We start from the raw sequence: 10,486 nt of genomic DNA on the forward strand, positions 1-10,486 counted from the left end.
TGATAATTATTAAATATTCCTTTAAACCAAGATGCAGAGCCAGTGCCTTTCACCTGTAGACAATCGTAAAAATGCACCTCACCTTAATCTGCCAGCTCCGATAGAACGTGTTATACTGGGGGTGAGGTGGTGGTGGGGGGAAAGAGGAGTGGTAACAGCAACCACCACAATAAGTAACTTATATTCCACTCATGGAGATGGGGCAATAGTGATATTGTGCTTCAGGTTAGGGCACAGTTGCTCTCTCGTACCTATGCCCCTGCAGCTCAACCAGTGGCCATGTCTCAATCTACACTGCAGTTGGCTGAAGAGGAAGATGTCAAGACCATCTCCTTTCATACAAATCATGGTTTTCCAACATTTCAGACTTGCTCTTCTTATCCCCCCTATCTCCCTCTCTCTCATTTAGGAGAACTAATTTCTTCCCACTCCAGATAATTCCTGCCTTGGCTAACGGACATCGACACAGCTAAGGGAGACTATGTTATTTCCAGCACTTGCTCAGACAGGCAGCGTGCCTCCTTCCTAACCATGGCCTTTATAAGTGGAATGAATGATGTCCAGATGCTCACCCTCTTGGTCTGTAACGAATGCCTTCTAGCCCCTCTTCCAGTGTCTCAGGAGACACATTAACAGTATTGCTTCAGACTGATGAAAATCAAGTTGCAGACATTTTGAAGGTATAAAAGCAGAAGGCCTTGAGGAGGATGGTATTTCTAACTGCTGTGCTCTTCTCCTAGAAATTGCCCTACAATTTTACTTCTTTTATGCCAAGGTCTGAAAGAGTGCAGCAGCTTCTGCTTAATCCAGCATCTTGTGTGGCAAGCAACCATGACACTGGCTCGCAATTTTCCGACACTAATTGTTAATTTCATGCATGTGATTATGATCCCTGGCAAAGCTTACAGCCCACATTATATAACAAATAAGGCTTCTCACATTGCCAGCAGCAGAACCCTGTGCTGAATCTGCACAAGTCTGCTATCTGCCAAAGAAATGTCAGGATACGTCCCTGGAAGATGGTTTTATGGTCCTAACTCAATCTTGTTATTCACCTGTTCTACATTTTCCAAGAAAACATTACAGCTACAAGATGGTCCTGTGCTCAACTAGAGCAATGCAATTATTGACCAGATGCTGCTACAAACAGAACATTAATCCTGCAAGGTGGTGGAAGGGGGCAGGGGGTTCCGAGGAAAAGATACAGAGCCTTTCATTTCTAGCTCCTGCTGCACATCCAGCCCGTGTACATAGTGACCAAAGGTAGCTACCACTCATCAACTTATCTGAAATGAGTTAATGGTCTCAGTCCAGCTCCTTGTGTCAAGGAATCCACATTGTGCATTTCCGCAACAATTAACATCCCTCTTTGCACAAGCAGTCTGGAAGCTCAGGATTAAATCGGCATGGAGACTACACTACTCTCCCACGCCCAGAGTGGAACTCTCAAAGGTCAGGCACAACTACCTCAGCTAATTTCAAACAGAATGATAAAACAAGCTGGGTTTCAAAAGACCCAGTGTCCTAATTATGGGAAACAAATTGTGCTCATCTGCAATTCTGAGTTTTATTGAGGGAATACTATTAGGAAAGGCTGCCTTACTAAAATTCCCCCTCAGATTCTGCAGACTCCCGCAAATTGGCAGTGAAGTACGGTTATGCGGTACTTGGTAGCTTATCATAAACTACATCATACAGAGGTGTCTCTCTTTGTTGAGCCTTGCCTTTTAAGGTAGCGAGCAAGCTGCATACCAGAGCCAACCAAAAACAATTATGAAATTATGGGATATGAATTTATAAAGATACTTTAAGAACAGAAAGGAAATGAAGCATCTTAAATATTCCATTGGAAGTAAGTCACTCTTCTATCCCAAGATAATGTGTAAATTAAGAATTTTTAGTGAATCTGAATAAATTTTAAACATTCAAAAGTTATTCAAATCAAATGTAGCAGAAGTTATGCTGTAGTTCCAGCTCATAATACCAAATCAACTTCCATTTATTATATATTTCCTTTCAGCTCAAAACCTTTGCACCATAAAAGAGCTGAATTCATTAAGCCACACAAAAATGGCATGCATAGATCATTTGCACTAAACTATTAAATTGAAAAGGAACACATCTTGTAATTATATTTCCTTTGACTATACCCTAACCTGACCTCATCGTTTTTAACCCGAACAATTCTTGCACAACAGTTTCTGAATACCAACAGTACTGGAGGATGGAGATGGACAAGTTTTAGTCTTTTCATCTAAGAGATGAACCATGGACCTGAAGTTGATCAAACTTGCTAACTGCTGGTTTTAAAATAGGGCCATCTTGAAATTCAGCTCCAAATTGGTCAACAATATAGTTGGCCAAAAGATGATGCTCAATTTTGTCCTAATACTTTTTCTACCACCTTTTCAAAGCAGAATAGTTAAGGAGGCACTGCTCACGCCCCAAGGTATACGAAGCCTGGCTAGCCTAGCCACTCCTCTATCCTCATGGCCTTTTCGAATGATGGGCCAGGAAAGCTCTGCTGAATTCCTGTTGATTTAGTCACTTCATTTCCCTTCTTCCCTTGGACCTTCTAAAAAGAAAGATTGCAGAGATGTTATGGAGGTACACCACAGCTCAGTAACACATCCAGTGGGCTTCAAAAATAGGGTGATGTGTATAATAGGATGAAAACATGTATGGCCTGTTTCCCCTGGGTACCAGTCAACCTACTCAGGTTCATAGGCTGTACTGTACATAAACTGTTTGCAGGCGAAAATCTATAAAAAGTTCCCATAGCTCCATAGATTGTCCTGGTATGAGTCCCCCCTCAAATCACCCAGAGTTCTCACATGTATTGGGATAAGGACATAAGCCTTTAACAGGACTTTGAAGCAAAGTTATTTTTAAACTTGTTGGGTCCCACAGGTGCCAGCTAGCTTTTTGCATTTACCAAGTGCAACTTCATCCAGCTAGACCATTCAGAAACTCTGTCCTCTGCATCATGGTCCTCTTGAGCTGGCTCCTGTTGAGGTAACCTAGCATGCTACAGAAATAGTATGTCAAGTTCTCCTCTCAGAGTGGGAACAGAAGGCCTAATTCCGTCCTCAAGCACGTCACTGTAAATATGGAGTAAACCCATTAAGTGACTGGAGTTATTCCAGGTTTACATAGGTAGAACTGTAATCAGTCACTAAAGATAGGACCAAATTCTGAAGGATGCACTCAAAGAGTATATATCTCATTGAGGAGAATTAAGGTATTACATACATTAAGCAGCAGAGGAAATCTAGGTTTTTGTTTAGCAGAGGAAGGCTAGTATTAGTCCAAAGCTTCATAAAAAAAATTTGAAAAAAATCTTTATCCAATTATTCAAGACCTACATTATAAAAATGTAGCCAAAAGTGGCAGTGTCTATTCACATCTGTAGAATGTGCTATTTTCCCCCTGCAAACAGAAGATAAAGAAAGCACAAAGGAATCCAATTTGTAAAAGCTATAATCAGTTTGACTTTCCAATACAATATTGATATAAAAATTGGCAGATTCTGAGGCTTGGAAAGAATCCTTACGTAAGTGAATAAACCCATGCTTTACCCACGCTCTCAATGAATAAGGGCAAGATCATAGCCTATCCTGCACAAGGAAGTAGGGGGATGCAAGGTGCCTCTTACTCCCTTGCACTGGAGTTCTGTACCATCGCTTTCTGTGGGCCTGGGAAATCAGGCAATACATTCCTCCCCCCACATGCAGATGGGCAGGAGTGGCCAGTCTTGATTTCACCTCACCAACATATCAGAGCAGCAAGGAGCGTGTGCAGCACCTGTATAGACTCGCTGCAGCTTAATCCCTCTACAGAGGAGACTGTCACTTCAATTCACAGTTCCCCAATCTCCCTCCCAGTCTGCTCCAGCACCCTACCACCCTAGCCTTTCTATGGGCTAGATCGCAAAATGATAATCTAGCCCTAAATACACAATATGGCCTGAACTGTAGTTCTCTGGCTTTGGTACAGCAAGTTACTTTGATTTTCCTGACCCTTGTGTTGTCACAGTTACCATGTGTCTTGTCCCTTGGATGCTGCAAGAGGGAGCAATTAATGATTTTATAATAAGAGTTGGCTGGTGAAAGGAAATGAAGAGAGCTTCAGGTGCTGTCACAGTGAGGCTACAGGTAAGTCCTTGAAGTCAGGATCTCTACATAAAAAGGACTGTTTTGCTATGACACTTCGCACTGGGACGTCTTACATGAGTAGCCACAGGGACAAAAATGCACGTCAGAAAATAATTTTTGAAGGTTCAGCTGTATAGAATAGAATTCTCATGTAACAAATACACTCTCCCCAATGAAAAAGAGCTGATGAAGGATGGAAACAGATAAAAATGACATACATGAAACATGACCAGTCACTTGTGAATTTAAGTACACACATCTTGATATCTCAAGTAATATTGCATTTCTAGCCAGCAATCTTGGAAGCATGGACTAACTACTTAAAAAAAATTCATGTATCAAATCCCAAATTTGAGGTTGAGTCACCAGTTTTTACCTCTACAGATTAGTCACCTTCATAAGAGATTTGTCGGAACCACCACACAGACACACGCAGAGATCATCAGTAGCCTTGAGAATCTAAATTGGTGACCTGATTGGCTCCTATCTGGCTTGTTTGAACTGGAACCTCATAAGAAAGGAGGTGTGCTGGAAAGAAGATGGATACTTGGAGGCACAAGTATATAAGCCACCAATGCAAATTCTGGAAATCTGAACAGTGAAGAACTGGCTCAATTCATTTTGCATTCTCCCATTTTTTAATATTTAGTAAGAATGTAACAAAAGAACTGGACCATACTTACATACGCTGTTTGGCAAATCTTGGCATAAATCTTATATTCTTGTTGCTGAATGACGGACTTTAGAGACAGAACTGGCTGTGTTAAGTGGCTAAAAGGACATTATCTTTTAAGGCCACAAGATTCTAAAAAGCATTTTAAAAGGAAAAACACAATAGTATAGGGGACACTGTTCCTAAGCTCCTGTGATGTATATAGAAAAATCTACCACGCCAGGTGAATTATGGGTTTTTTAATCATTAAGGATTGCATCCAATACACATTGGACAAGATAATTTACATTTGCAAAGAACAGAGCTTACTACAGAGTTGTCGGTCTCATTTTACCAGGCCCAGAAAGCAAACCTGCTGCCAAATTTAGAAGGCTTCAAATCTTCTTCAATGGGCGGATTTGGCTCTGGTCTTGGTCTGGAATGATAGACATTCTCAGGGATAGGTCGGTCTGTCTGCACTTTTGTGACCTAGAAGGAAAAGTAGTACACTGGAATTTGTCTTGTAGTATTTAATAGACAAAAACTACATTAAGCCAACAGCTCAGAGGAGAAACAATAAAAGTGGCTTTAATGAGTCATGCAGCAGAAAAAGAAACCATCCATTAGTAGAATTAATCAAATGCTTACTAATTCGACACACATTGCTTGAAGACTCTGCAAGTATTTAGTAGAGCACCTTACAGTTTAGTGGGCCAAAGGATCATAGTGATAGACTGCCACAGATACATAGGGCACATTAAGGAAAGGACTCAGACACATTTCTATAATCTAGATTAGGATAAGAAAAGCAGGAAGCAGTGACATCACAGAGTGGTCAGGGAAGAGTAAGATGAAGCAAAAACAGTACAATAATGTGGTTACTTAGGAGAACAACGCATGTGTCAAAGGTTACATTATTATTATTATTATTTATTTTTTTAAACTCAATAGCTTAAGCACTTCCTTGAAGGTAAGCTTCTAATTTAAAGTCTAGCTCCCATTTACACCCAATACAACCCCCCTGACTTCAGTGGAGCTACACGCATGTGAGATAAGAATTTTGTCTGGTCAACAGTGGGCCAAAACCTCAGCACCTTTGAAAGCTGCTACTTTGCAAATAAAGCAAAAGTATGCACAAAAAGTTCCTGTTTTAGCTGTTTGAGGTTAAGCACCTGAACTGTCTCAAAAATCAAGTACAGAAAAAACTAACAGATGCTGTGTTGCCTAAACTTGTATTTTTGAAGGCAATTCTTAAGGATTATCCACACAACAAAATTAATATCAAATGTTTAGAAGAAGTGTCCATTTCAAACCCAGCACATCCTTTCCTCCAGTCCAAGGTCAAACATACAAAAGAACCAGCATAAGCAAATGAATGGAACAGTTGTGCGTACACTTCAGAGAACCATCCCCAGCCAAACATTTTTCCTGCAGCTATGGTACCAGGAATTTATTTTGTGTCATTCTGTTTTTTTTTTTAAACTTATTAAAAATTTAATTAATTGAAAATTTACTGAGTTCTGCTGTAAGCATTTTTGTTTTTAAAGCTTACAAGCACTCAAGTACTATTAGTAACAGATCAAGAACAGAACCTCTCACCAAAGCAAGCACACACTGTAGGAAAAAGAGTTCATAATAAAAGATTCTCCATCCCAGAGTGTGCTTAAAGGGCCTCTACAATTCTGCCACAGGCTTCAACAGAAGGTTGAGAGCTCATGAATAACTTGCAGTAGAAGTGGTAATTTGAGATGTAGCATACGATGGGAACATTAATAAAACAGACTGAAGAATCTGGCCATCCAGCTAAGGAAGAGTTGAAAGAGTGTCATGCAGTACACTGGAACATTTTTTCCAATACACTGAACTGACAAATGGAACACTGGTACATGAGAAAGGAAAGCCGAATTCAAGACAATATGAAAGCCACACAGGGACGCAGAAGCGGCCTCCTGGGTTGCCCAGTCAAATCCCTTGCTACACCTATTAAACCAGAAATAAATCCACTGTTATAGTGAAGTTATGAACTATGGAGCTGTATTTATTGCAACACAACATTCACACAGAGTATCCTAAAATGTTTTATGGAACTAAACATAACAGCTAGTTAAAAACAGTAGATAGAAAGAGATGAGGCATATGCAACAGAAAGATACATTTCAGACTAGATTTGAAATGAGACGAAGAAATACAGGGGGGTTATTCCAGATTATAAGAGTTGCAGAGAAAGTTCTTGTATCAAAAGTGCTGAGACTGTTAAAGCAACACACATCATCACTTGCAAATCTAGTCTGTTTAAAAGTAGTTTCAGCTATTATGCGTGAAGAGTGACAAGATGTGAGGCAAACTGGAACAAGTACATAGAATGCTTTCAAAACCTGACAGCACAATTCTGAACTAGTTTCTCAGATAAATGAGAAGCAGTAAATGCAATTCAAGACTACAATAAAGGGGACCATATAGGACCTGGTTGGATAAGGTAATGAACCTGTGTCTCTGTGAACATCAGAAAGCCAGCAGCAGCAGCACTCTGCACATACTGGGGAACAGGGACTTTATGAGGTCAGAGAGAAGGGAGCTGAAATAACTAGTGAGAAAGGAGATGAAGACATGGGGCAGGATTTCCTAATTACCTTAGACAGCTCTCCCAGATCAGGTCTCACCCAGCCCAAGTTCTCCAGCACACAATTATCAAATGCCAGCTGCTGTTTTCGGCAACGACGAAGCTCTTGAAGGTTGGTATAATCAATACAAGTCCAGTATTCAGTAAAAGGTTCTGCACAGTGTGCCTTAATCTTCCTATAAAACAAAGGATTTTAACTGTGTTATTTTGGAAAAGACAAGGTAGCTTATAAGAGCTACATTAGCAAAGCTGGCACTCTCCCATTCACTCCAGCCCAAAACACATGAACCAATTTCCAAATGGTTGCCATTCAGTAGTTATTTACAAAGTTTATCTTCCAGATGGTATTCATAAAATTGTTAAAGTCTGGTAATTTTGAAAGTAATAGATAAAAGAAAGATTAGTAATAAATAAAAAAAATTATGATACATATGCATGGCATTTCACAGAATACTACTCCTCCTTGTCAAGAAGAGCTTACAGTCTAAGCATATGAATTTATAATTCCACACTGATCTCAAGAGAGGTCTGTATTACCCTTTAAATAACTACAGTGCAATTATTAATATGATTGTTAAGCTCAGTCAGCTTTCAGACACCATTCTTACACCTCACTTAGTGCATGCTTATTTTAATAATATAATGTGAATGCTCTTTTCATGATATTTAACTGCTTCCAACTTCAGATTTTAGATTCTGTGACCTCTGACTTTTGCAATGGCTGGTGCCCGAGCTGGGGAGTCCCATGGCCATCAGCAGCAGTTTGGGTGTGTGGGAGGGGGCAGGGGCTTGGGGAATGCGTTGGGACGCTTACCTAGGGATGGGGAGCTCCCTGGGTGGCTCCCACTGGCATGGCCCCCCCCCCGCAGCTCATAGGCAGTCGTGGGGCCGCTTGTGGTGGGAGCAGCAGAGCCCCTGCCACCTAGGAGCTGCAGGGACACAGAGCCAGGTAGGAAGCCCCTGCCAGCCCGTCTCCCCCAGTGCCAGCTGGGGTCCCGGGCCACATCCCCCAGCACCTGTGGACTACCCTCCCCCCCACCCAATTTTAGTCAGGGTGGGTATTTTTAGTAAAGGTCATGGACAGGTCACAGGCCTGTGAATTTTATTATTATTTTTTTAACGACCTGTGACCTATTCATCGTTTTTACTAAAAATACCCATGACTAAAACATAGCCTTATCTATTATTAATATTTATAGTGTAATAGCACCCAGAGGCCTCAATCAGGATCGGGCCTCACCTTGCTGGGTGCTATACAAACACATACAAAGAGGTGCTCTGCCTCTAAGACTATGATCCTCCAAATATTTCTATGCACATGATTTCAGTCATGTGAGGAAAGTTTTGTACTTATTTAAATGTTTGCATCATTGTGCCCCAAGCTGACAAAGGATGGGGAAAGCAACTCACATAACAAATCTGACATTTTTTAAAGTATGGACAAGTTACTGAAGCCCAGATACGCCAGATCATCATCTTCAGACTCAAACAAAGCCAACTTGCCTTGTGGCTGAGCCCAAGCAAGAGAAGTCAATAGAACAGAAAGAGTGTGGGTCACTGTTTTCTGAACAACTGAAAACTATTGAATACTTTGCCTTCCAACCAGCAGAAAGTGTACACTGACACTCTCCATTGAGGAAGCACTGCCTCCAACCCTCAGGAGTTCAAGTCTAGGGAACAACAACAGTACCTCAACAAAAGTTTAAAAATAGCGTGATCATCTCAGCTATAACTAAAGAAAGTTGTTATTGTAATGCTTGTGTAAATGATACCACACAGGTAGAAGCTATACCGGCTGACACTTCAGGACAGATTATCTCCTCCTATGTAAATACCTTAAGCAGACAGGTAGCAACATACAGCACATGGTCACTTCATTACTATACTCTTTTGAAGCACTAATTAAAAATAAAGTGTGTACTGTGTCAAAGTGCTGAAGCATGAAATATATATATCATTTTAATACTTTAATCTTGGTTTTGATAGGGATCACATATGTTACAGGCTACTTCAATGTGAGTTTTGCCTAAGTAAGATGTGCATGATCCAGCCCTAAAACTGGATTTGAAAAGCCACCTGAGATTCTTACCTGAAAAACTCTAGTGCACATTGATTGACTTGCTTCCCTTCCTTTAAGCATTTCCGGGGGTCCTTCTCCTCCCAGCGGCACAGCATGAACTCCTTGTTGGGCTTGTCACACTGCGAGCCATAGTGATGGGCTGCAGCTTTCAGCACCGCGGAGCTGACGCTCACCTGAGGAGTTGGGGGAGGAAGTGTTCGCATCTGTACCAGTGCATAGCCCCAGGGCTGGGCCCATCACTAAGCACCTGGCAGGTGGGACTCAGGCACAGGGTTTCTGGCCCCCCTCTGTGTTCGGGGTCTGCTCTCTTGCACCCTGCTCGCACCACTCTAGGGCAAGTGACCCCACCATGAACAACCACCGCCGGCGCCTGAGATGGGGCGGCGGCAGAGGGCCCGGCCCCAAGTCCGAGCCGGGGGAAGGGCAGGGGATGAGAGGGCGGGCGGGGGCGGAGGCAGGGGGCGGAGACCGAGCCGGGGGCGGAGGATGCAGGGGCCGGGGGTGCGGGGGTGCGGAGGCAGGGGGCCCAGGCCCGGGGTGCAGGGGCCCGAGCCCGGGGTGCAGGGGCCCGAGCCCGGGAGTGCGGGCGGAGGCAGGGGGCCCGAGCCCGGGGGGTGCAGGGGGCCCGAGCCCGGGGGGTGCGGGCGGAGGCAGGGGGCCCGAGCCCGGGGGGTGCAGGGGGCCCGAGCCCGGGGGGTGCGGGCGGAGGCAGGGGGCCCTGGCCGGGGTGGGAGTCCCGGGTCGGGGGGCGCAGGGGCAGACCGCCTGCGGGCACAGCTCTCACCTCCTGCACATCGAGCTCCTCCAGCGAGGGCAAATCCAGCGAGCCCGGCATGGCGCGAGCCCGCGCCCCGGTCTCCTTGAGCTCCCCTTCCGCGCCCGCCCGGCACGGCACAGAGGCAGGCCCAGCGCCACTGCGCATGCGCCACCAGGTCTCACGGAACTAGTGCGCATGCGCCACCTCGGGGCCAGCGAGAAGC

At 43.6% G+C, this 10,486-nt stretch overlaps 1 protein-coding gene across 1 annotated transcript; it reads right to left on the minus strand.

The window, feature by feature from the left end:
* Positions 1-5,050: 5,050 nt before the first annotated feature.
* NDUFA8 (NADH:ubiquinone oxidoreductase subunit A8) lies at positions 5,051-10,471 on the minus strand. Its single transcript, XM_039506628.1, has 4 exons — positions 10,291-10,471; positions 9,516-9,679; positions 7,437-7,602; positions 5,051-5,295 (listed from the first exon to the last, which is right to left on the minus strand). The coding sequence occupies exons 1-4, from the start codon at positions 10,426-10,428 to the stop codon at positions 5,158-5,160; spliced, it is 606 nt and encodes a 201-aa protein (XP_039362562.1). The 5' UTR covers positions 10,429-10,471; the 3' UTR covers positions 5,051-5,157.
* Positions 10,472-10,486: the final 15 nt, after the last annotated feature.

This window comes from Mauremys reevesii, linkage group 19 (genome assembly GCF_016161935.1).
Source record: "Mauremys reevesii isolate NIE-2019 linkage group 19, ASM1616193v1, whole genome shotgun sequence".
NCBI classification, from domain to species: Eukaryota; Metazoa; Chordata; order Testudines; family Geoemydidae; genus Mauremys; species Mauremys reevesii.

Excerpts from the sequence above, each read along its gene's own strand:
- NDUFA8 (XM_039506628.1), bottom strand. The coding sequence starts at position 10,428 with ATGCGCAGTGGCGCTGGGCCTGCCTCTGTGCCGTGCCGGGCGGGCGCG. Across the intron at positions 9,680-10,290 it reads AGGAGCTCGATGTGCAGGAG|GTGAGCGTCAGCTCCGCGGT; the intron begins GTGAGAGCTGTG and ends CCAACTCCTCAG. Across the intron at positions 7,603-9,515 it reads TGTGCACTAGAGTTTTTCAG|GAAGATTAAGGCACACTGTG; the intron begins GTAAGAATCTCA and ends TTTGTTTTATAG.